Consider the following 21,554-nt stretch of genomic DNA (forward strand, 5'->3'; position numbering starts at 1 on the left):
TCCCGGGATACTACCCAAACCCGCAAAAGGCATATAGAGGATAAGAGCTTTAACTTTAAATTGATACCCAATATGCCTGTAAAAATAAATATTTAGGGGTCGATTTGCCGAATACAAAAATCCAACAAATTCGTTAGACTAAGCAACACAAGTAGACTTCTCATCCCATTGTACATTTTGAAGCTTGTTTTTTGTGTCTAGTTCACGTGCGTTGACACTGATCACTAGTGTAGCCAAAATTTTCTTTCTATTATTTTCGGTTTATTTTCATGAATTTTGCTCTACACTGTTTGGTTATACAGTGTGGTAGAAATGTCCCAGAGAACGGTTACATATATTTTTTCCAGATAAAGTCTTGAGACTTTGTATACCAATAATAGAGTGAAAATTTAAAAACGTACGTTTTCAGGAAAAGCACTTTGCAAATTTTTTTCCCCTTTTTCAAAACTTTTATTATTTTTTTTATTTCATTAACATTTGAAGTTTCATAAAATGTCCATGGTAACGCAATATCTTTGGTAGTTTCTTTTTAAAAGAGCATCTTTAGTGGAAAAACACAAAATCCTGTCACGACCATAACGGACGTTTAAATGAATATTAAAAATAGTTAATGAGTGAAAATTTAAAAACGTACGTTTTCATGTCCCTGGCCTTTTACTTCGTAGATACTGGATTTTTAGTTTATTATTATGTGTTTTAGTATTTTTTGGGACGGGGGCAACATGTTACACACATTTATTTGGTTTTAAATAGGTTCTAGGTATTTTTTTCGTATTTTTAAAGTCTCGAAATTCACGACCATGACGTGTCCCTAGGGTACATTTTCCAACTTTCACACTGTTTTTAGACTAATTATTCATGCCGAAATATATAAAGCCATATTTTTATGTCATCAATGGTTATTAAACTTACAAAAAAGGAGCATATTATAATTTTATTGTCATTACAAACTGACTACCATGACAAAATAAGTCTGTCCCTCGATTTGGCGTCACGACCATTTGGGAAAAATTTTCAACTTTGGAGCACGACAGTGGCAAGCCTGGCGTCGATGGAGTCAGTTGGTTTTAGAGACTAGTTCGAGGTGTACGTCAGGATTGTAGTGCCGGTCGTTTCGAGTTGAAAGGAGGAATTACAAGATTAATAAAGGAAAGATTGTGTTTTTTGTAATTTTGGTGTGTCCATGACCGTACGTAGTCATTTGATGAAGTAGACATGGTGTTAATTTTTGTTTATAAGATATTTCAATTGCTAGATTAACGTAGAAGTCCACTTTGTATCCTCGAACATGAGGTGCAGGGCTACCGCCAGAACAGAGCCAAATAACACGCAATTTCACGACCAAAGTTTCACGACCATCGCAGGTTTTTTCACGACCAATCCAGCGTTATGGATTATAGTGTGTTTGGTCGTGACAATAACTTTAATATAATTGTAAATTGAACAGTTTAGTTCAATTGAAACACATATTTTTATTATAACTAACAGGATAATTGAAGGACTGTTTAGAAAGATTTAGATTATTTCAGAAAATTCACGACCGTACCGCTTGTCCCTGACCATCACGTTTATGATTTCTATCCTAAAAATTTCAAAAATTAAAATATCGTCATATTTCAATATTTTATACACAAAAGAAGCACACCTCTATACAAACATAACGATTTTTCGGGTCTCAGGTAAGTTTCTTCGGAGTTATACAAACTTAAAAAGATTTTATTGGCTTTTTTCAATTTTTTGAGTTTTTTTATTTTTTTCTAGAAAGACCAAATATACCAAAAGCTCAGTGACCTTTTTATTGTATAATGGTCATAAAAGTAAATTAGTTTATAGCAAAACATAGTTACAAAAATAATATTAGAGTGAAAATTTAAAAACGTACATTTTTAGGAAAAGCACTTTGCAAATTCTTTTCCCCTTTTTTCAAAACTTGTATTATTTTTTTTATTTCATTAACATTTGAAGTTTCATAAAATGTCCATGGTAACGCAATATCTTTGGTAGTTTCTTTTTAAAAGAGCATCTTTAGTTGAAAAACACAAAATCCTGTCACGACCATAACGGACGTTTAAATGAATATTAAAAATAGTTAATGAGTGAAAATTTAAAAACGTACGTTTTCATGTCCCTGGCCTTTTACTTCGTAGATACTGGATTTTTAGTTTATTATTATGTGTTTTAGTATTTTTTGGGACGGGGGCAACATGTTACACACATTTATTTGGTTTTAAATAGGTTCTAGGTATTTTTTTCGTATTTTTAAAGTCTCGAAATTCACGACCATGACGTGTCCCTAGGGTACATTTTCCAACTTTCACACTGTTTTTAGACTAATTATTCATGCCGAAATATATAAAGCCATATTTTTATGTCATCAATGGTTATTAAACTTACAAAAAAGGAGCATATTATAATTTTATTGTCATTACAAACTGACTACCATGACAAAATAAGTCTGTCCCTCGATTTGGCGTCACGACCATTTGGGAAAAATTTTCAACTTTGGAGCACGACAGTGGCAAGCCTGGCGTCGATGGAGTCAGTTGGTTTTAGAGACTAGTTCGAGGTGTACGTCAGGATTGTAGTGCCGGTCGTTTCGAGTTGAAAGGAGGAATTACAAGATTAATAAAGGAAAGATTGTGTTTTTTGTAATTTTGGTGTGTCCATGACCGTACGTAGTCATTTGATGAAGTAGACATGGTGTTAATTTTTGTTTATAAGATATTTCAATTGCTAGATTAACGTAGAAGTCCACTTTGTATCCTCGAACATGAGGTGCAGGGCTACCGCCAGAACAGAGCCAAATAACACGCAATTTCACGACCAAAGTTTCACGACCATCGCAGGTTTTTTCACGACCAATCCAGCGTTATGGATTATAGTGTGTTTGGTCGTGACAATAACTTTAATATAATTGTAAATTGAACAGTTTAGTTCAATTGAAACACATATTTTTATTATAACTAACAGGATAATTGAAGGACTGTTTAGAAAGATTTAGATTATTTCAGAAAATTCACGACCGTACCGCTTGTCCCTGACCATCACGTTTATGATTTCTATCCTAAAAATTTCAAAAATTAAAATATCGTCATATTTCAATATTTTATACACAAAAGAAGCACACCTCTATACAAACATAACGATTTTTCGGGTCTCAGGTAAGTTTCTTCGGAGTTATACAAACTTAAAAAGATTTTATTGGCTTTTTTCAATTTTTTGAGTTTTTTTATTTTTTTCTAGAAAGACCAAATATACCAAAAGCTCAGTGACCTTTTTATTGTATAATGGTCATAAAAGTAAATTAGTTTATAGCTAAACATAGTTATAAAAATAATATTAACTTTTTTTAATATTCATTTAAACGTCCGTTATGGTCGTGACAGGATTTTGTGTTTTTCAACTAAAGATGCTCTTTTAAAAAGAAACTACCAAAGATATTGCGTTACCATGGACATTTTATGAAACTTCAAATGTTAATGAAATAAAAAAAATAATACAAGTTTTGAAAAAAGGGGAAAAGAATTTGCAAAGTGCTTTTCCTAAAAATGTACGTTTTTAAATTTTCACTCTAATATTATTTTTGTAACTATGTTTTGCTATAAACTAATTTACTTTTATGACCATTATACAATAAAAAGGTCACTGAGCTTTTGGTATATTTGGTCTTTCTAGAAAAAAATAAAAAAACTCAAAAAATTGAAAAAAGCCAATAAAATCTTTTTAAGTTTGTATAACTCCGAAAAAACTTACCTGAGACCCGAAAAATTGTTATGTTTGTATAGAGGTGTGCTTCTTATGTATAAAACATTGAAATATGACGATATTTTAATTTTTGAAATTTTTAGGATAGAAATTATAAACGTGATGGTCAGGGACAAGCGGTACGGTCGTGAATTGTCTGGGATAATCTAAATCTTTCCAAACAATCCTTCAATTATCCTATTAGTTATAATAAAAATATGTGTTTCAATTGAACTAAACTGTTCAATTTACAATTATATTAAAGTTATTGTCACGACCAAACACACTATAATCCATAATGTTGGATTGGTCGTGAAAAAACCCGCGATGGTCGTGAAACTTTGGTCGTGAAATTGCGTGTTATTTGGCTCTCTTCTGGCGGTGGCCCTGCGCCTCATGTTCGAGGATACAAAGTGGACTTATAGGTTAATCTAGCAATTAAAATATCTTATAAACAAAAATTAACACCATGTCTACTTCATCGAATGACTACGTACGGTCATGGACACACCAAAATTACAAAAAACACAATCTTTCCTTTATTAATCTTGTAATTCCTTCTTTCAACTCGAAACAACCGGCACTACAATCCTGACGTACACCCCGAACTAGTCTCTAAAACCAACTAACTCCATCGACGCCAGGCTTGCCACTGTCGTGCTCCAAAGTTGAAATTTTTTCCCAAATGGTCGTGATGCCAAATCGAGGGACAGACTTATTTTGTCATGGTAGTCAGTTTGTAATGACAATAAAATTATAATATGCTCCTTTTTTGTAAGTTTAATAACCATTGATGACATAAAAATATGGCTTTATATATTTCGGCATGAATAATTAGTCTAAAAACAGCGTGAAAGTTGGAAAATGTACCCTAGGGACACGTCATGGTCGTGAATTTCGAGACTTTAAAAATACGAAAAAAATACCTAGAACCTATTTAAAACCAAATAAATGTGTGTAACATGTTGCCCCCGTCCCAAAAAATATTAAAACACATAATAATAAACTACAAATCCAGTATATACGAAGTAAAAGGCCAGGGACATGAAAACGTACGTTTTTAAATTTTCACTCAATAGCCATAAATGTCTACTCTTTTAAGCTATTATCAGATTTTTATCCCTTAAGGGGAACGGTCCACGAGTAGTCAAAGTTCTTACATAGCAGCATAGGTCGAGTTTTGGTATCTAATTCAAGGTCTTAGTTAGTAGAACCAATGATTACAGAACCTTATAAGAAGCGAAACCGCCGTATTAAAAGAGGCAACGCTACGAAGATTGCCGCTAGCAGTGGTTCACGAAGATTTGGCTGACTTTTATACCACACTGTATAACTAGGAGACCATCAGTTATTGTTTATGATTTGACCATTTCTTATGGTTTAACATGGTTTTAAATTACTGAAATAACAAGAAACAAATTGTAATCAAAACACGACCTCTGCAGTGTCACGTACAGAACTAGGTACCTAACAATAACATTGGCTTCAGCTGTTCCATATGGATGACAAATCTACTAAGGGAGTATGTTATATCTATGATAATATATACTGTAGTAGTTTTATTCACCTAATAACTGATGGATTAGCCTCTGGATCAAGATATTGCAAAATTAAAAAGGTTTAGGTTACCTACTGTTACGTCAATTGATCATTGTGTTATGAATAACTACAGCTGTTTTATGCTGCTAGGAGTACATCTTCAGGTAGGAACGTTAAAAAAATTGTTTTTTTCATCCGTAAATGAGGTTGTCAACCTTTATACATCGGACACATAACACGAAACACCTCACCTAATAACTGTCTCAAACAAAATAATCTCTGAAAATAATAGGGTGTTGCATTATTCATTTTGACTCAAAATCGAGCCCTATAAAAATGTGCAGTTTGAGCATGGGTCCCCTCGTTTAAATTTATGTGGCTTAGACCAATATTTTCCTGTATTATTATAAAACACTAAAACCATTTTCTTAAAACACCCTATTGGTCAGGGTTAATGCCTCAAATCCCTTCACAGCAACACAATAAACAAACAAACAAATTTCTTATAACCTCCATCCAGGTTTTATATTACAAAAGAATATCCTGAAACAAGTGATAATCCAAAAAACAAAATAAATGACCCCCTTCACCTAGAGAATCATTTTGAGATAATAGTGCAAGTATTGCTCTCTTCTCTTTAAAGGGGTAATGGTTTTCCATATTAAAAAGATTTTTATTTTGATTTAATTTTTATATACACATTGCTGTTTATGAAAAGATGCTATTTATGGAAAATAAGAGACAGGATAAATATCAAGGACAACTAAGAATGACGTTTCTTACTGCCCCCACAATAATGCAGACAATTTTGTTCCTCAATGAATGATTTCAGAAACATGCTACAAATACTGTACAGATTTCAGTGACTCTTCAAAAGTGTTTTAAAAAAAATATGAAATAACAATTCCTTGCAGAAAAAAGATCGATTAAAAGACCGTTTGAAAAACAGAATCAAAGAATTATGGAAATATTTTCTTGCCCACCTGGAGCGATGCGACCAGACTCGGAGGCAGGACCTCGGTGGAGGACGTCTTTAACGAAGATTCCATCCCTCATGTTGCCACAGATGTTGAACCCGAGACCTGTGAAGTCATGGCTCCTCAGTGGCACCACATTGACTAGTGGCTGCTGTAACATAACCATCAAGTTGTAGAACCCCGATAGGGAGGATTTTTAGATTAGATTATTAGCTTACTACAACACACCAGGGTTTGCATAGGTGTCCCGTAGGATGGGCCCACGGGGGGGGACCTGGGTCCCCCCAACTTTTAGGAATTTCTAATAAAATACAAGCCTACAAGGAGTCAAAAGTTGTCACTAATTCATTTAAAAAAATCTTATTTTAATGAAGTTGGAAATTTAGGTTTGAGGTTAACACTTTTAGCACCATTAACTGTGAGTTGTAGGTTTTGCCACAGAAAACATACTACTAAACCTAATACTAAAATAGGTAATAGTAGTATATTTTCTGTGGTTTTGTTAAACTAAATTGACATGTCCTTCATTGCCTGAAAAAAATTACAAAACAAACGAAATGCTCTACTGAGGACTATCTCATTATCTCCCTCACTAGCTCTGTACCTATCAGGTGACTTCCCATTTTTGCTCACCCCTTACAACAACTCATCATCATAGATCTACTAACTGGTCACTAGGTGAAACCAGTGACGACTTTACGAGCAATGACTGGTTTATAATACCGAGTCTATACTTCTGTATCTACCTGCTGTAATTGATCAAATCAGTTTTGGTATATTCACACCGGTGCTGTCTCACAGCTTCCTAGGTACAAAAGGCCTAGGTTGACTGCTCTGAATGTGTCATTAAATTTATTCGAGTTATCGCCATTTAAAGTAAAGTTTTGTCTCCTTGTTTACAGCAAATATCTTACAAAATTTGCAGCCTTAGTTGTTTGTTAACTTATGCTGGTCTTAGTTGTTGTCAGTGAAATGTCTAACAAACCAGATGACACTTGAAAGGATAGTATGCAGTGGCTGTAACCATAACCTTTGACTATTAATACAACAACTGTATCCAATAGTCAACTTACAATTATGGGAATTATGTCATGTACATTGTACAACAGGGTACCCCCTTTATTACTCTTTCGGTGTATAACAGGATCTCTAAACGTAGCTTGAACCCATCAAAATAAAATATGTTTCTTAGGTCGTGTTAGATTTTTTGAACAACCTTCACTTTTGTCTTTGTTTGTTCCTTTGGCTTTGGGATAAAATTGATGTGGGTAATGAGTTATAATGGAGGGACTAGACTTGATATGATAGCTAAAAGCCCTTGATTGATGACTCTTAGGTTGATTGTGTGTCAAGATAATTTTACTTGATGTTTTGGTGTTTCCTTCACAAGATATTGAAAAAGTGAAACTATATAACCAGATTGAAACACTAAATAGATATATCCCTACTATCTAGATGGTATCCCTGTAACCATGTTTATTCAATTTCAAAAATATTTTTTGTCAATAGGTTTTAAAAAATATACCTTGTTCTAACATTTTTCAATGGATTTAGATTAACTCTAGTACGGTAGTTAGTTTAGTTTATCCACAAACATTTTTACGAGTTTAGCCCTGAGAGAAAAGTATGTTTTTCCACAACGTAGAGTACTGATCTGGCCATGGGATCTGATACTGAACACTCAAACGATGCTTCCATTAGATTTTTTCACTACAATGGCTATAATTTAACCCTTTATTAATTGTGTGAAATGTGTAAAACCAAAATGTCACATAATGTGATATAAGTAAAATTTACAGAGAAAGACTAGAGTAGTTTTTACTTGCTGGTTTTTCTATATGGTTTTTTATCATGTTACTTTATTGAACAAACTTAAACTATATGCCTATTGCCTACTACCATAGCCTCCTCTAATACAAGACCGGGATAAGAAAAAAATGGCAACATCGCTCTCCCAGCAAACCGAAACAGCCGTTGCACTAATTCATAAAGGAGTGTCTGCCCAATGTTTATGTTTACACTTTTGTTATTTCTATTATTAGTATGGCAAAAGGTGACGTTGCCACACACCAAAGCCGAGGCTTTGTATTAGAGGCTACGCTAGAACCCATTCAAATAAACAAACATAGGATAAAAATACCTACTTATAAATAACCAATACACAGTATGCTTGTATAGATAAATACAAAATGTTATTGATTGATACTCACACCAACGTAAGAGTCGTCCAAAGCTCGTGGTTTGCCACCAGGGCCACTCAAACCAGCAAGCGGAGCCCAGTTCTGCCATTTCAGCAGCTACAGACATTGAATCAGTTATAAATCTGATGATAGGAATTAATTTGATAAACTACTTATATAGATTGTCATATTTTATAAAAGGAGAAAATAAAATAACGGAGAACTGGATTTTCAAAATATGCCGGTTTTGATTACAATTTTTATATTATTACCCTTATAGTTCTGAACAATATGGTGCAACCCTCTATTGCTGTAAAAATTACGGTTCAAAAGTTATTGCAATGTTTGTTATTTTAACTTTAAAATATCATAGTTTGCTCCCACCGCTTACCTATGAAACATGAACATGAACATTTGGTTGTTGGAAAGCTAACGGGAGAATGTATGTGTTGGATTGCTGATACCGTTTATTATTTCAATTATTTCATATGTCTTGGTTTTAAAATACTTCTAGAAATAAAGGATGTCATCCTTCAGTGGCGGTCACAGGATTTCATTTTGGGGGGGTCTGGGGGTACGGAATTTCCCCCAGGAAAAAAAGGGGGTCCGTGGATCCCCCCCTGGAAAAATTTGGAATTTATAGCCTAAAATGTATTTTTAAACGTATTTGAGCTCTAAAATTTGTTCAAGCTTATATAGTATTTATGTTATGTTATATGCTAATAAAATATAAAATATTTCGGGGAAGGGATATCCCTCCCCTCCCCCCCCCCCTGGGACCGCCACTGTCATCCTTCATCACATTTATCATCTTCATTTGAGATATTGATCGTTTGAATCAGTTATGTTTCTTGATACTGTATTACTCAATCAATATAGATAAATTTGATTATTTCTCGGATATGGAATTTAATTTTAAATATATTGTTCAATTAAAATTATGTTTTCCATGTTTAGATTTCAGAACCTTCAGTGAAATACTGGTCAGCTTTCATTTGAGTTATTGATTATTATGATTGTATGTTTGTATGTACCCAAGTTGTTCCAAAAAAATGTAGTTATTTATCATAGACTGATAGTAAAATGATTTTGCTTGAATCCTCGACAGTAACCGTTCATTTTGACAGGTTTCGCCTAGTATAATTTTATGGAACTTACTGTACCTTCAGTACAAACAATGCGTATTACACATGGAAAAACTTTGATAAAAATAATCACTTCTTACCTTATTTTCCTCTTTGGCAGCTGTTCGACCAATGGGTGTACCCTCTGGAAAAAATTAAATAATCATTAAAAATATTAAATACCCCCGCTGCAGCAATCCTGCAGACTACGCAGTTCGCAGATTCCCATCTATCTGGATTTTCACTAAAATATTTCCTGAAAATTGTCAGATTTATTTCCTATTCAAATAACATTTGTTTCAAAGATTATTAGGTTTGCTGCTTTAGGGAAGGTAATAAAGTGTGTTTTATTGAAATGTTTGTATCTAAGTAAGAAGTAGGCAAATTTGCAAAATTTATTCTCCATAATTTTTCAATTTAATGTGGGGTAATGTGGGGAGTTTGCTAAAATAAATTGCAAATGAAACATAATGCAGATAATATGCTATACTTGCAAACTACAAATTTTATTGTATAATGCTGACAATACCCCTTTTAATAGGAACTATAAGTATACTTTTTGTTCATTATTTATATTCCTTGAATTTAAAACACAGTAATGAACAGGGTGTGACAGCCCACCTGTACACATACTTTTACAGGAGTACGTTTTCACTTAGAAATGTGAAATGAAGTTATTCCCCCTAAATCACATACAAAGAAGACATTTCAAATACTTTTTTGTGAATTTTTCAAGTATTGATGTAATACCCTGCATTTTTGAAACCGCTAAACATTTTTCTGTTCTGATTGAAAATTTGTAATCCTGGTAAACACAGCAGCTTTACAATAATGTGTCACATGTAATAATTTTCAAAATGATAATTTTTTACCTCACTTTTTTGTAATGTTGGTACCAACACCAACCAAAACAAACCAACAAAACCAAAAACTAAATTTTCCCAAACAAAATGCATGTTACTTTCAAAAGCGTAAACAAAAAAACTTTATTGTTTGGTAATGGTTACGGAGTTAACTAAAAAAAATAATTTAAAATTCCCGTGTTATTCCTATTATGTTTGTGTGATAAATTAACTGTTCAAGTTTGCTTGTTTATGGATATATTTTAATCAAATTTGGCAATTTTGTCTTATTTCATACTAAGCTATCAACATTTCAATAAAAACACACCTCAATACCTTCCCTGTAGCAGCAAACCTAGGTACTCATTAAAATTAATGTTGTTTAAATAGGAAATAAATCTGACAATTTTCAGGGATATTTTAGTAGAAATCTAGCCAGGTAAAAATATAAATTCGCTTAGTCTGCAGGTTTGCTGCGGCAGGGTATTTTAAATATATATTTAAAATCAAATCCGAATATGAGGAATAGGTCTATAGGAGGAATATTTACAGAGTAGGTACCAATTTCATGTAAAAATTAACTCTCATCTTGGCACTTTTCATGGTTACACTAATTTCATTGTACAGTACCTATATGTTTGGTCAGGGTGAGGTGGTGAGGTAAACATAGTTTCATATACTGTAATATAAACTATTCGAGTTATTTGACTTGAATCACTTGTATGATTTGAGAACTATGTTAACCTTACCACAGAAAACATACCCTGTTTTAATGAACACAAGAAAATGAGTGGGGTTGAGAGTACAAAAAATGTATTTTTAGTGGCTTTAGCTGAAACTGCCACTGAATGACCAAAGTTTGGTTTACAAACGTGAATATACATTTATATTTATATCATACCAACCTTTAAAGCCAGGGTTGTCAAAAGCGTAGTCCCCTCCCTTCTCAGGATCCGTAACCAGCACCAGGTGTTTACCTACAACATAAAACAAAACTAAATTAGCAAGGCTTTGATCCTAGCTGTAAAAAATTAAAAATCAAAGAAATCTCTTTCTTTTTGGACTTAGACTTAGACTTATTTGTTGTCGAAGGAGCCGAAACATCCCGACGGCCACCCGTTTAGATATTTACTATTTTGTTATTATTTCGCCAGATTTACACCATTTTACAAAATAAATGTTAAAACCTTTCGGTACGATTTTGTTTTTAGCTAAACCCGTTCGGCCTAATATTGGTTTATGCATTTTTATTAGATGTTTACATTTTTTTTCTTAATCCTATTAAAATACAGTTAGGTTAAAACAACCAAAAATTGTGTAAATGCCAGCTTAATACTATAATCGTGTCTACCTTCTGATCAACAGTCACTTTTAAATCACGAAACGCACATAGGGTGGTGTAGACATAGTTGGCATTATTTATTAAAAATCTATCATCAAGCTATGTACAGCTAAATGCAGTCTCAAATCATCACAAAGCTACTGACTTCTTGGTAGCCTGAATAGGCTGGTGCCAACCTACGTCAAATTACAAGGATTAAACTAGTGTTTACACCATTTTCAACCTATCGATAAACCGGCGTCCATGATACCATCGTGAAACCAAAACCAAGAAACGTTCTAATCCAATGCGGCAACCAACCCCAAGCGGAATGCCGCCACTTTAGCAAGCATAACCGGTTCCCGAGAAATGCCCAATCCGAAGCCTATTAATTTTATTTCCACGTTGATGACCGTACCTGGCATCTGCCCAAGTTTGATCAGAATATTCAAAGTGAGTGTCATAAATATTACTCCGACTCCTCTTATTTTCGTCGAGCCTGTACGTAGATCCCTGGTATCGGTGTGTAGAGGTGCGTAGTGTGTAGAGGTGCGTAGTGTGTAGAGAGAGGTGCGGCGGCCAATAGCCCGAGGAACTACAAATCCGTGGATTTTGGACTGGTTGTAGTCGTTTTTGTTTTAAACGTCTTCAGATTCCAGATTCCACTGTAATGAGGCATTTCAAGGTGAACGAGATAGGAGAATTTTAAATTACTGTCTCGTTCATTCTGGAGTTTTAAACGGTTATGCCAACTTTAATTACGTATGTACTATGTATTGCCATTGCGGTGTAAAATATCTTCTCCAGTAACCTTTAGTTGTTAGCACACAAATACTGAGAATGAATGTGTTTTTGCCGTTGAGCGTTGAGCACGTACACACGGCACAGTGTTAATTTAATGTCTATAAAACGCTTCAAACGTGCTTATATGAAATCAAAATACCTCCCTACCACTCTTATAACTGTCACTGAAAAATCTTCTATAACTAGGATTGCTTTCATAGCAGCGATAGCTAGTTGAGCGGAACGATCACGTTTCATGGTTTTTAATAAATCAATGAATTAAAACAATGTTTATAGATATGTATAACTATTGCATCAATTTACCTTATTAGTTTGTCTCAGAACTATCAACATCTATAACAAGTTTCATAAGTAAAGACGTAGACATTACATAAATATCCTTTTGTGTCGGTTTTTTTCTATGTTTGCTTATGTAATCTGATGAACCAACAGTTCAGTTGAACCCGATCAATCGACATTTTCTCAATCTTGGCTAGATTTGGTAAGTCAGGCAGGAATGAAATTAATCCTGCATGGATCCATTGATTAGCTGACGACTTAGGAAGACTTGACTGTTTTAAGAAGAGAATTTCACGAATAGTTTTCACCTTAAGGAATTTCACCTTAAGGAATGTTTTCTTAAATTTTGTACATGAAACATATGAAAATTGTTTTCAAGCAAGTGTTCTACATTTAATTATCTCAAATTATTGCCTTTAAAGTAGTTGTTCGTGTGTTTAGGGCGTTTATTGCTCGTCTTCATTTTCTACAAATATCAGGCAGTTTTTGAGGATGCATTCTAAAATCTTTTAAGTATGGCGCTGTTAAGCGAATTAGGCATTTTCTAGTAAAACGAAAACGCAAAAAACTACTTTGACTTACTTACTTGAACTGATGTATACTAACTTAAACCATGGATAAAACATATAGTCCACTAGGAGGAAATAAGGGACTACTGTATGTTTTATCTATGCTTAAACTTAGGCAATCTCCCCAAATCGTTGCTAATATGTTTGATCAATACAGCATGACGATCAAGTATGTTGCCAGCACGATACTGTTATCACAAATGTTTTAAATTTTAGAATACAAATTTTAGAATAGAATAGAATTAAATTTTTGGGATTTATAGAATCAGAATGCGTTGTTTAAACTCAGTGGTAGACCGCGTGATGTGTTGATAATAAATAGCCAATTACACAAATAAACATTAATTTTAAAATATGGTTTAGTTAAAACAGTTTATTTTGTTTGTTTAACTGTCATTTACATAAGGTCAATCTTTGCTATCAAACAAATGTGGTTATATTTAGTTGACATTGACACACTCAAACGTTTCCAAAATAATTTCCACAATAGGATCAAAAGTTCACTTACACTGTTTAAAGTAAATAATACGCCCTCATCTACATATAAACCTATTTAGATAAACCTTAAAACTTCTGATTCATGTAGTTGTTTAAATTCCCAATCACATAAGTTAAATATTATTCGTTATAACCTAATTTAGATTACATAAATAAAATCTGTAAAATACATATCCGATCAGTGGTATTTTCCCCCCACCAGTGGTAGTGGCGTATAATACTTTCTCTGTATTATTTGATCAGTGGTCATCGTAGGCTACGAATGTTTATCCTTTGTACTATGTTTAGGTCGTATATTTGCTTCATTTTAAACACAAGTGTACCTGTTGCTCGAATTCGAGCAATTGCAAATCATTACGCGTTATTTTAAAACGAATAACAGTCATAATTTTCAATGACTTCAAAAGATAAAACTTAGTTTGTCTTATTGGAATGTATGCAAATCAATATTATTTCTCTCCCAACTCAGAACTTTGAAAGCCCGAGGGAAATCCCCTAAGCAATTTAGAGTCGGTAATATGACAGAAAGCTTCTAGGTCAAATATTTTTACGGACTTCAGTCTCGAAATTATACATCCATCGGTTTGGTAATGCACTAACATAAAGAGACTTGTTTTTTATTTGATAACCCACTCACAAACACATACATACAGGAACCACTTCCTCTTCATATTATCATCAAAATAGATAAATTACACTTATGCCAAATGTTTTCTTAGATTTCCTGACGTCTTTTTCGATCAGTTATCAATATTTCTCAAACTTTTCTTACGATAAAACAATAATGCATTCTCCACGAATGGCGACGCCTATTTAGAAGGCAGTGGGCGAAGCAGTGCTAACACGATTGGTAAACAATACGCCTGCGCAATCACATCAGACATCTGCGCAATGTTTGTTGAGTGATGCGCTGTCTTGCGCTGACAATAAACTAGATACAAAAGGTGATAAGCAAGACCTATGTCTATAACTGGCGACGTGGTTTACGCTCGAACGAACTCTGAGAAAAGTGTTTTGTCCATCAAGGACTTGGATAATAATAGCCACTCAGATCCCAAGAGTGCTGGATAACATTTCAAGGTTACACAAAGATTTTAAGTAGTTGTAACAAAATTAATTCAATTGTAAATCCATAAATTAACATAATATTGGGTTTACATTACATGAAACGTTTAAAAACAAAGGTTAGTTCAATGGCATTGTCATAAAAAAGTATTTTGAAGCGGTTATTCATAGAAAAAATACTTGTTTATAACTTGAATTCGTAATAATAGAAAACAAAACAGAAACTACGTAATTTCACATCTGAGAATATTTAGTCACGCAGGAGAAAGCCCGTGAGAAATTATTGTTAACACTTGCATAATGCATAATAATTATTCTCCAGCCGTCTTTCATACATAACTTAATATTCACCGAATTATTGTATCACGGTGCATTTTATTGCCACAAGTGACCTATGATATAATATTTACTCAGGTATAAAATTAGAATCATGGGCGGTAAAGAGCCGTGTCAAATGATGCCATTGTTTTGTTAAGCATGTTTAAAACATATTAAACCTTCAAGCAAATGGATTCATTATCATTTCGATGTAATCAATGAATAAAGAATGATACAGCATGGTGATCCATGATAAATTCGTTTTAAACATGTTCAAGACATGTTCAAGTGCGACCCAACAGTCAGGTATTATTGAAGTAAAAATCAATATGTTTGTTATGTATTTTATTTGTGTGCTTTATTCCGTGGCATGACAAATGACATCTTGAATTGTTCTCACTCTTGATTGAACCAGCAAGCTTATAATTTGAATGCGAGTCTAATATTACCTAGAAGTCTATATAGTATTATCTAAAAGGCCCCGAATCCCGAAATTTACTTTAGTAGTAAAAATTTACACTAGGTTCAAAAAGTGCAAGTTCCAAGTTAAATTATGAAATAGAAACTACAGCAGTGGCGGTTCCAAGGGGGGATACAGGGATAAAGAAAGTACCAAACGGCTTTTAGGGGGATATGGCCGTAGCCTACAGTATGGTAAGAAATTTATGAATGATATCGTCATAGTTTAGTTTAAAAAATGTCTACTTGTTCATGACAAATAAAATGGGAAATGGGAGGATTTGGGACACGGTTCTAGACGTTAAAAATTGCTTTAGAAAGTCACTAAACTTCTTTTAGGAGGATATGGCCGTAGTCTATATTATGTTTTGAAATTTGTGAATGCAATCGTCATAATTAAAATTTGTAAATGTCTACTTGCTTATGACAAACAACTGGTGAAATGAGAGTATTTTTACGATTGGAGACAGTTTTAGGCTTTAAAATTGCTTTGGAAAGTCACCAAACTGCTTTTAAAAATATAAAATTTTTCCGGGAGAGGACCTCCCTCTTATATTGGAAGGGAGAAGCCCCCCCCCCTTGACAAGGTCCTAGAACCTCCACTAACCTGACCCCCCCCCCCCCCCAGGAAAGTTTGTCCTGGCTACGGCCTTGATTATCAGTATACTCGTCTCCCCTGACAATGTTTCCCGTTGGTCTAGGGCTCAGCTAATCCTCCCTTATTCACTGGAAAAATGGTCCTGGCTAAAGAAACTGCTGATCTTAGCCAGTAAAATAGCTACACAGGCCATCTAAATCCATACTACTCTCTCTCGTGTCTATGTTTCAAATACGCGCCTAAGTATGTGTCGTTGACATAAAGATTTGATTGAATTATCGAATAAGTACAAAACAACCCTTGCCACTTTCAATGGAACGACATTGGCTACCCAGCAAACAATGTAAATTCCGTTGTATACTCCTAATATTAAAGCAGTGAATCGTCCACCTTTATGTTTCCCTGCTATTTGCGCGGCGTGGATGCTGAGCGCCGAGATCCCACTCGCAAGTAGGCTGACAATATGGCCATTCATGTTGTGAATCACCACAATCAGCCCTGCGCGGCCTCATCTTGCGTAACCTAACCTAACAAATACCGCGATGCTCGCTCCTTCCCTTTCTCCAGACCGCCATGGAGTAGTCAGCATATCCGCTTCCTGTCGCCTCCCGCCAGAACATAGAGTACGAATTTTCGGAACGCACCGTTTCTCAGAAGGTTGATTGCAGGGCGTGCTGATAAGGGGGCGGCGTTCGTTTTCCCGGATCCCTGAATAACTGACTAGGAACGTAAAATTTAGTTGTGTGAATCTCTCATGACTCATAACCTTTTTTGATTTTTGAGACGTCAACGATAAAGTGCCTTTCTCTGATCATTGACTATTGACTATTGAATAGTCAAAGCTCTGAATCCGTAAGATAGTGATGTAGGTATGAAGCTGCAAGTTACTCACCGAAACCGATATTTTGTTCCGTATTAAAAGCTCGAAATGAATAGGTACAGTACTAGCATTGACCTGTTGGTAAGGAAGACGTCCTATCTACATGGGCTAGTTGTAGCCAATTTAGCCAAATATTTGTTCAAATAGAACATGGTTGAATCATAGACTAAATACCTTGATTTAGTCACCCACAGATTAAGCGAATGTTAAAATTAGATTTTATTTTTTTGTTATAAAATGGTAAAATTTGGTTAGGTTAACACACAGTTGGCCTTTCAGTTAAGTTCAGTTGAACAGTTGGTTTATACGACAGAATCAAGTTGACAGCAGCACATTGTAAAGAAACTACAGTACGTGTATGATACTGGTTACAATTTTAACATGGGAATAGAATATCTAATTCCATCTGTAATCGAAGGTACTACTGTTTAGGTTTATCGGCTAATTTCTTAAAAACTATTTACATCCAATCCGGTTTTAACATTTATAATTTTGTTTATAGGAGGTTGCAATTTTTTCTAATTTGATGATTAGAAAAATGTGTTAGTGTAAACTTATACTGATTAAAAATAAACACAAAATGTATATATGAAATTCTTTAATTTTGGTATTAATATTGTGCTCATCAATTGGGTTTTGAAATGAGAGAGTATGTATATTAAATTTAGACAATTTTTAACAGGGATCGAACAGTAGACTAAAAACAAAACAACCGAAATTTGGGAAACTTATCTTTAAAAACGCTAAAAGATCTGATGAAATTCCTTACTTCTTAGATTACATTCGATAAGTTGTTGAGTTTTATCAATAGAAGTATTTAAAGTAATATCACAAAGTATAATTTAAATTAAAGTAACTAACCATACAGAATAATTTCATAGTAGATCGCTTTCAGTATTTTGATTCGTCGTTGAAGGCCTACTCATTGTGAGTTGGCATGGTTGACATTGCCGAGGGGATATAATCAGCTGATTTTTATGCGTCATGCAAATGCACCACTAAAATTAATTTACGACTTATAAGTCTTTGGTATTTCGAATCATATAACCTTGTAATTTAAATCTGATACACATTTGTTTAGGTTTCATCTCTTAACTCGAACAAAATCATCGTGTTTATGTAACTATTTACAAAAGTTTGAGCATGGTCCCTAATTCTTCGAATCTCCGGATGACTAGAGTCAGAGTCAAGGTCATCAAGTCTATCGGACCAGAATATTTAAACAGCCAGAACCTCAAATCGTGTGGCCCGAGTCCGGGTGTCAAAACGCGTTTTCTTGTATTTATTTTCCCCTAATCACGTTTTATGTCACCATAAACTCAACAAAGCCCATAAACCTGGCCATAAAACATGGTCCTCCAGCGACGAAGGTGTTCGGTAAGGGGCAAAGCGAAACCGATTATGTATTGGAGTATGGGGTTTTTGAAATGGGTATATGGTGGACAAACACGATTTTACTTTATAATTACGTCACAAGCAGATTAGTCGATTCTCATTCTCTAATCCGAATTACCTATTGACCAAGATCCGAGGAAATCTATTAACTTATATGTGACTATTTATTTGTGACATAACTGAGTAGGCCTAGCAGAGTGGTTACAGTGCTCGCCTGCTAGTAGCCAGAAGACTCAGCTCCAACTGATTATTGTCCAAGGCTAAATAAACCACTAATTTTAGTCAGTAAAGTAAAATAAGTCGTGTCTTTTTTCACCCCACACTCCCCAACATTCATACTCATCAAAACGCAACTACTGTAGTTCGCTGCTGTATTAGGAATAACGAGCTGTTAGCCCGTCCTAGGTACGGGAATCGAGTAGTCAATTAAAACTATCATGGTTCATAAATGAACAAAATGTACCCAAAGCTAAGTGTTTCTTGTATATGTTCAAGGTGATAATGAACTCGTAGACTCTAATTTCAAATTTTAAATTTCTATGAAGAATCATTAAATTTTCCAACAGAACATTTCTCCAGTAGTTTCCCCTGAGTCGGCCACCATAAAGCCCCATACATGGTGGTGATCCACATGGCCATACAGGGCACCTGACCACGCTGGGACGGGGACGACAGCTTTCCAAACAGGCAGAGGAGCGAGCGAACGCCGAAGACGCGCGGCAAAGAATGAAGAATGAAGGTGTGGCTCGGCGCATTCCTGTAGCGTAGACCTTGGCCAAACCGCCTCTGGGCTGACACAGCTGATTGCTGACTGAAGAAAATGTTAAAGACCGAGGTATTTTGAATGGAGAAAAGATAAATGGACGATTACAACTGGAATGCAAGTGCAAAGTCTATCCGTGATGGTTGCGAAAGGAAAATCACGAACGTAATTTTTTTAGGTTCTATTCCATTTAAGAGTTAATTTTAATTGTTCATGTTCCGCTCAATAATTCTTACGCTAGGGATACCAAAAATAAGAAATGAGGCGAAAGTCCTCATTACAAATACTTCGCACACTTGGATCGTGACAAAATGTTCGTACTAAGTACATTTTGGTAAATAATCGATCAAAATGCTCTAATTTTGCATCAAGATTTGCTTTAGCTAGGGAAATAAGACATCGTGCAATTCTGACTTTAAGAGCTTCAATCCATCCCTCCGTTTAAGTCTATAGAGAACTGAATGGATCCCGATGTTGTTTATCCTTTAATCAATGCTTTAAGGTAGCAGCAATCGCTGCATAAAGCCATAAAACATGGATGGATGCCACATTTCAGTGATGGACACAGACTGAGAAGAATTCATCAGTAGTCGTATACTACACGATGCACGTTCACTTATTCAACTCAGTCCTGGAGTGGGACGTAAGTGGTGTTAGATACAAACTAAACTACATTTAACGTTTCATCTCAGGCCCTAGATAAGTGAAGTGCCAAGCGCTATAGACACAGACTGAGAAGAATTCATCAGTAGTCATATACTAAACACATGCACGTTCACTTATTCAACTCAGTCCTGGAGTGGGACGTAAGTGGTGTTAGATACAAACTAAACACAATTTAGCGTTTCATCTCAGGCCCTAGATAATTGAAGTGCCAAGCGCTATATAGACACAGACTGGGAAGAATTCGTCAGTACTGTACTCATCTACTGCACTGTAGAGTGTAGATGTCTATCACGCCACATCACGCGCAAGTCCACACGTTCACCCCAAGCCCTGTACGCGGACGCCCTGATGTGTCAAGGGGCCGATGTAGAATTTAAAACAATGGCCGATTATGAAGTCGCACATCATTGACAACGCCAAGTTGAATTGCGAGTTTGTTGCATGCCACAACTAATACAGGCTTCATTTTCTATTTACTTTGACTCAAATTATTCTGAACAAATTAGACAGTGTAAATTGGTTTGCTAATCTGAATGCAAATCAATATTGATTGTCCTTGAGCCCGGGGGTCAATCACCTTTAATCAACAATCAATCAATCAACCGTTCATCCATCAAAGTGCGAAATGCGACCCGATCTCATCGCAGCGGGGGACTAATGGAAAACATGATGGAGGGAATCTGGCGACGACTAGAACTCCTTGCCATACGTGCAAAACAATTTGCTTCAGGAGGTATTTTCTTAGGATGTCGGAATATGAACATTGACTGTCAACAGTGTAAGTGTCAAAAAGGTTTTTAGTCGTGCCAAGCTCTCTCTTCCAAGTCGTAGCTGGTAGCTAGCTAAGACATCTTCAAAATTTCCTTTCAATACAGGACTGAGAGAGAAGAGACACAGTAGAAGCATTTGTGCTTTAGACTAATGAGTAGAATACATGAATTTACCAGATCCAAACAATCCTACATTAAGATACGCATTTACTCATATTCAGGGTAAAATAGGCAGAAAATAGGTACCCGTCTCAATACATTTCTACAGATTAATTGGCCATTGGATTATGGAATTGGACCTATTGAGTAACTAACTAAAAATGCTCTTCCCTGACCAAACTCTTTCGCAAGCAATATCTGTATCGGAAATCATCTCTCCTCTCGCAGGTTATCTCGAGCGCTAATTTCACTGTCAAGAAAACTCTTCAAACCCGTGGTGGGAATCAAGCGAAAACGGAGCCCTGGGGCAACTATGATGGGGTTCTGAGAACGGGGGAGAGCGTCTGGAACCAAATTTGAGAGGTAAAAGTGGTATAGAAAGAGCCCAACATGGGGAGTAATTGACTATAGGAATGTAACTCAAGGATAGGTTGCGCAAGTTATCCACCGCAGCGCTGCTGTCGACCTGTCGATAGATCAACCATATGTCCAGACATTGGGGAACAAGTTTGCACATATGCGTAGCGTTTGGTGACGTCATAGATGCGTGGAAGTTAAATGTACATGATTGTAACCACGAAGAGCTACAATTACAATTACAGTT

General features: G+C 35.1%; 1 protein-coding gene across 1 annotated transcript in view; it reads right to left on the reverse strand.

The window, feature by feature from the left end:
- LOC128999405 (uncharacterized) overlaps positions 1–21,554 on the reverse strand; it is a 38,762-nt gene that overhangs the window by 4,222 nt on the left and 12,986 nt on the right. The window contains exons 2-5 of the mRNA XM_054425902.1: positions 11,312–11,383; positions 9,666–9,709; positions 8,471–8,557; positions 6,267–6,411 (exon numbers count right to left, since the gene is read on the reverse strand). Coding sequence (XP_054281877.1) covers positions 6,267–6,411; positions 8,471–8,557; positions 9,666–9,709; positions 11,312–11,383 — 348 coding nt within the window. The remainder of the gene's footprint in view (positions 1–6,266; positions 6,412–8,470; positions 8,558–9,665; positions 9,710–11,311; positions 11,384–21,554) is intronic.

The sequence above is a fragment of the Macrosteles quadrilineatus genome, unplaced genomic scaffold, assembly GCF_028750875.1.
Source record: "Macrosteles quadrilineatus isolate MER2022 unplaced genomic scaffold, UCM_ALF_1.0 Scaffold_8__2_contigs__length_117827958, whole genome shotgun sequence".
In the NCBI taxonomy this organism is placed as follows: domain Eukaryota; kingdom Metazoa; phylum Arthropoda; class Insecta; order Hemiptera; family Cicadellidae; genus Macrosteles; species Macrosteles quadrilineatus.